This window comes from Otolemur garnettii, unplaced genomic scaffold (genome assembly GCF_000181295.1).
Source record: "Otolemur garnettii isolate 467f Iridium unplaced genomic scaffold, OtoGar3 scaffold00078, whole genome shotgun sequence".
Taxonomy (NCBI): Eukaryota; Metazoa; Chordata; class Mammalia; order Primates; family Galagidae; genus Otolemur; species Otolemur garnettii.
The window spans coordinates 7,943,567-7,949,566 of NW_003852473.1; the positions used below are offsets into that span (position 1 = coordinate 7,943,567).

The window sequence follows — 6,000 nt, forward strand, 5'->3', positions numbered from 1 at the left end:
CCCCAAATATGGGCCATACATGGTTTTGTTGTAAATCGAGTCTTGCTGGAACACAGCCAGACTCATTTGCCTATCACTGCTTCTTCAGGTAAAATTGAGTAGTTAGTTGTGAGACCATGTGTTTCACAAAGTCTAAATCCTGACCCTTTACAGGAAAAGTCTGTGCACCCTTGGTTTAACTAATGACTGGTGTACTTGTTAACCAATGTGCATAGGACAAAATTTACAAATTCAAATGCTAATGGAGGGAGGAATCAGAATGCAGACCACACTGTCACTCAACAGTACCCAACTCATATTATACAACAGTACATGTTAACCTTGAGAGTCAAATATTTATATTTCCTATTGATTTCATAAATTCAAAATTTAGAAAATGAATTTCTATTAGGTAACAGGTACCTACATGCTCAATAAACTTCCTTTCTTGGCTGTCATGGGAACAAGTGCTCCTCTCAGACTGCAGCTGTTGGGAAGGCACTTTTGCTCTGGGACGGTCTATGACAGTGTTTTTCAAACTTTTTTTTTTTAATCTCATAGCGCATTTGAACTTAAAGTTAAACTTTCATGGCAAATTATGTTGGTATATATATATATATATACACACACACACACACTTACTGTGCTTTGAACTTCTTTTGAAAATAATTCAATTAATGATCTTAAAAAAAATTTTCTCAGCACACCAGTTGAAAATCACTGGTCTATGATTTTTATAACCTGCTAAAGCCCCATTCATATCCACACAGTACAAAAACATTCTGCCTCTCTGTGTTATCATTAAGGCTTTGGAAAATATAAAAGAATTCTTAAATGACTAATTATTCTTAAATGATTATCATTTATTTTGAAATGTCAATGGGCAGCTTCTTTCCAATAACATGTGTGTGAAAAAAAATACTGAGTTGAATAATCCTCCAATTGCTTCTACTGTTACTTTTTAAAATCCTAATTTTTGTCTTTCCTGAGCAAGAATCTAAACATTTAAATTTTTTTCAACAGAGTAAGTTTATAGCTGCTGTGCCTTAGACAACCTATATTTAGGGAAGGGAAATTTCTAATTCAATTTACAATGATGTCAAGAAACAACACGTATCTGCAGGCAAAGATAAGAAAAACATTCCGGGCTACACGTGATAGCTCTGCTTAAATAAATGAACTTTGGGTACTAGTGATTAGGTACACAGGATTATTAGATGTTTAATTGGCTAACGTGACAATCTGGAATTACTTCTAGCCACATTTAATTGGATTTGGAATCTCTGGAAAAAAGAAATAGAAGTAGTAGAGAAACAGTCATAAAAGTAAACTGTTTTTCCAAAGGATGCTAAGTAATGAATTAATATCCATTGCACAATAGTTTTTAATATTGCCTCGGCTTAATAAGACAAATGCAGTGGTATACACACTGGATACTGAAACCAATTCAATTAGACACAAAGTGTGGGGAGGAGATTTTTTCATTGTATTGGAGATTTTTTATTTTTAATGCTAAGATGGCTAATTTAATCAGAGGTGAAAAATCTTTAACTTGGGTAAAGTCTGAAATATGCTTACAAACCAGTCTAATAGTTAGCTATAGGATGCTATGCTGGGTTTGGAAGCATCTGAAAGTCCATAAAACCTGTGTTTACTGTATAAATGCTTTGAAGCTTGATAGCAAACAACAAAACGAAGCATTCCCTCAGAATCTTTAAACATTCTTACATGTACACACCATACAAATAAAAAACCAGCTAGAAGACATTTCTTCTCTCTTCTAGTTTTAGTTTAACTACTATCCTGCCCCCAGAATCCTACTTTCAACATTTTAAAATAAACCTTGTGTTTTGCTTTATATTAGTCTGGTTAAATTTATACATTACAAAACCATCTTCCTCAGCATTTTTATATATTGTCTGTTAAGGTGTTTTTGCTGTCCTATAAATCTGTTTTTGTTTTTTTTTTTAATCTGTCCTTGTTCTTAGGAGTGCCATGATTGCTGACCACATGTTCTGGCTGGGTGGAGGAAGTGAGCAGAGTGTAAGCAGGCTCATCAGACTGTATTGGCAGGTAAAAACTGATGTCCCAACTAGGGAAGAGAAGCCCGTCTCACTTTAGAACCAAAATAAAGGATTGGCACTTAAAAGACTGCTGTAAGAGGCACCTCTGGGCATATCAATCAGCAGGACACTGCAAAGTAGTAATGTATTTATAATGAACTAGACTTTCTGAGACTAATTTTAAGGGCAAAATTCAAGATTGTTAACCTTTGGCCCATACTTCAGTTTTACAACCCTATATAAATTTTAGAGAGATCCCAGGAACTATATTTTCAGGCATGCTGCTATAATGATATGATTCTTTAAAATATGACCAGTGTATTTTCATACACTTTGGTTGATCTATGACCTACAAAACCAGATGCTAGAAGTAATAACCAAAGGAAAATGAAACGAGCAGATGTATTTGTTGGGTAGAATTTACTATTTGCAATAATTAACCAATAGCAAACTGCAGCTCTTCTTTTTCATTTATTATTAAAAATGGAAGCAAGAAGTCCTACCACAGGTCAACTAGATGTCAGGAAGATAGTGGTAATGTTTTGGAATTATGAGGGGACTGAACAAAGTACCATAAAGTACCATGAACCAAGTGGAAACTCATTTCCAAGTGAAATTTTTTCAAATATTTGAAAATCAACTACAAAAGCCATCTCTCTCCTCGCTATCTTCCCTTCTCCAGACTGTGTGGAGCTTTTTCCTTGTATTTTAATTTATTGAATATGAACATTTGGGGCTTTGGGATTTTTTGTTTGGGGTTTTTTTGCTTGTTTGTTTGTTTGTTTTGAGACAGAGTCTCACTATGTCGCCTTTAGTAGAGTGCCATGGTGTCACAGCTACGGCAACTTCAAACTCTTGGGCTTCAGTAATTCTCTTGCCTCACCCTTCCAAGTAGCTGGGACTACAGGCGCCCACCACAACACCCAGCTATTTTTTTTGTTACACTTGTCATTGTTGTTTAGCAGGCCTGGGCTGGGTTCAAACCCACCAGCCCCGGTATATGTCGCCAGCGCCCTAACCATTGAGCATGGGCACTGAGCCAAATATGAACATTTTGGATCAAGTAGAATAACATCTGCTAAACCACTGATTGGAAAGCAAGAAATAATCATTTTCAGCCTTCTGATGCTTTCTAGTTCTTTCCCCAAATTTTCACCATTATATCTTGGCCTTTAGTTTTGTTTTTGGGTTTGTTTTTTTTTTTTTCTTGAGTCATAATGGTCCTTTTATCTTTTATCTCCGAATAGCATGTTATCTTTATTAGACAGTAAATTATTTAGTTTGCCATATAAAATTCCCAGTAATTTACATGTTTCTATCTAAATATTTGGAATTCAAATATTAATGTTAAAAATATTTAAATTCTATTATACTTTAGACCTATGATTATTTTAAAAATTATTTAAAGTTTATCTTTAGACAATTTTTTAATGGGAAAATTTACAATTTCTTTGATAATTTTGCAGTATTCTTAAGGAAATCTGGAACATACAAACAGTAATAGTTGCTTACAGGCATATTACTAAATAGTTGTAAAGAATTGCTAGGTATAAAACATGAGCAAATAATATGGGCTATACATGAATACAAAAGAAGAAGACTTCTTTTCCTTTTACTTAAAGATTTCACAAGCTTCTTGGGAGAAGTGAGAAAGGAGTGAGTCTTAAGGATTGGATAATATTCTGCAGGCCTACCCTATCCCAGGTCTCCTATGAATGTTAATTTATTTAATCATTAAACAAACATCTATTGAGTACCTATTATGTTTTTTACATTGAACTAGGGAAAAAAAATAAGTCCAATGTTGGTATAACTTAAGGCAAGAGCTTGGAATAATTTTTTATTGTTTGGGATTCATTGCGGGTATAAAGAATTAGGTTATAGTGATTGCATTTGTTAATAAAGTCCCTCTTATAATTGTGTCCCATCCCCAAAAGGTGTTCCATACACTGTGACCCCCACCCCCCTTCCTCCTCCCTTCTCCCCACTCCCTCATCTCCTTATCCCTTCCCGCCCACCTAGTATTAGCTCACCCGCTGCCTTCATTTTAGAGAAGAGTACATTGGATTCTCACTTCTCCATTCTTGTGATGCTCTACTAAGAAGAAAGTGTTCCACCACCATCCAGCTTAACACAAAAGATGTAAAGGCTCCATCTTTTTCAGTGGCTGAATAATATTCCATGATATACATATACCACAGCTTGTTAATCCACTCCTGAGTTGGTGGGCATTTAGGCTATTTCCACATTTTCACTATTATATATTGAGCTTCAGTAAACAGTCTAGTGCAAATGTCCTTATGTTAAAAGAATTTTTTTTCTTCTGGGAAGATGCCTAGTAATGGAATTGCAAAATCAAATGGGAGGTCTAATTTGAGTACTTTGAGGATTCTCCATACTTCCTTCCAAAAAGGTTGTATTAGTTTGCAGTCCCACCAGCAATGTAAAAGTGTTCCCTTCTCTCTACATCTATACCAGCATCTACAGCTTTGAGACTTTGGGATGAGGGACATTCTCACTGGGGTTAGGTGATCTCTCAGGGTAGTTTTGATTTGCATTTCTCTGATGATTAGGGATGATGAGCATTTTTTAAATGTGTTTGTTAGACATTCATCTGTCTTCTTTAGACAAGGTTCTATTCTTCTCTCTTGCCCAGTGATAAATGGGATTGTTGGGTCTTTTTTTGTTAATTAACTTGAGTTATCTATAGATCAGTGGTTCTCAACCTTCCTAATGCCACAACCCTTTAATATAGTTCTTGAGGGTCATGACCCACAGGTTGAGAGCTGCTGCGATAGATCTCAATTATCAACTTTTTGAGAAATAGCTGAAAATGTTAACAAATGAAAAAACATACCATACTCATGGCTGGGAAGAATCAGCATTGTTAAAATGTCCATACTACCCAAAGCAATATATAATTTTAATGCAATCCCTATTGAAGCCCCTTTGAAGATCTTGAAAAAATAATACTTCATTTGATACGGAATCAGAAAAAATCTCAAATAGCCAAGACATTACTCAGAAATAAAAATAAAGCCGGAGGAATCATGCTACCAGACATCAGACTATATTATAAATCCATAGTGATCAAAACAGCATGTTACTGGCACAAAAACAGAGGTAGATGTATGGAACAGAATAGAGAACCAAGAGATGAACCCAACTACTTACCGATACGTGATCTTTGACAAGCCAATTAAAAACATTGAGTGGGGAAAAGATTCCCTATTCAACAAATGGTGCTAGGCGAACTGGCTGGCAACCTGCACAAGACTGAAATTGGATCCACACCTTTCACCACTAACCAAAATAGACTCTCACTGAATTAAAGATTTAAATTTAAGACATGAAACTATAAACTTAAGACATGAAACTATAAAAATACTAGGAGAAAGTATAGGGAAGACACTTGAAGAAATCGGCCTGGGTGAAAATTTTATGAGGAGGACCCCCCAGGCAACTGAAGCAACATCAAAAATACATTACTGGGACCTGATCAAACTAATAAGCTTCTGCACAGCAAAGAACACACTAAGTAAAGAAAGCAGACAGCCCTCAGAATGGGAGAAGATATTTCCTGGTTATATCTCTGACAAAAGTTTAATAACCAGAATCCACAGAGAACTCAAACGTATTAGCAAGAAAAGAACAAGTGAGCCCATCTTGGGGTGGGTGAGAGACTTGAAGAGAAACTTCTCTGAAGAGGACGGGTGCATGGCCTATAGATACATGAAAAAATGCTCTCCATCTTTAATCATCAGAAAAATGTAAATCAAAACTACTTTGAGATATCATCTAACACCAGTAAAATTAGCCCATATCCCAAAATCACAGATGCTGGCATGGATGTGGAGAAAAGGGAACACTTTTACACTGCTGGTGGGATTGCAAACTAATATGTTCCTTTTGGAAAGACATCTGGAAAACACTTAGAGAACTAAAAATAGACCTGCCA

General features: G+C 35.6%; 1 protein-coding gene across 1 annotated transcript in view; it reads left to right on the forward strand.

Moving 5' to 3' along the window:
* SPATA16 (spermatogenesis associated 16) overlaps positions 1-6,000 on the forward strand; it is a 247,266-nt gene that overhangs the window by 126,906 nt on the left and 114,360 nt on the right. The window contains exon 4 of the mRNA XM_003794288.1: positions 1,968-2,052. Within this exon, the coding sequence (XP_003794336.1) occupies positions 1,968-2,052 (85 nt within the window). The remainder of the gene's footprint in view (positions 1-1,967; positions 2,053-6,000) is intronic.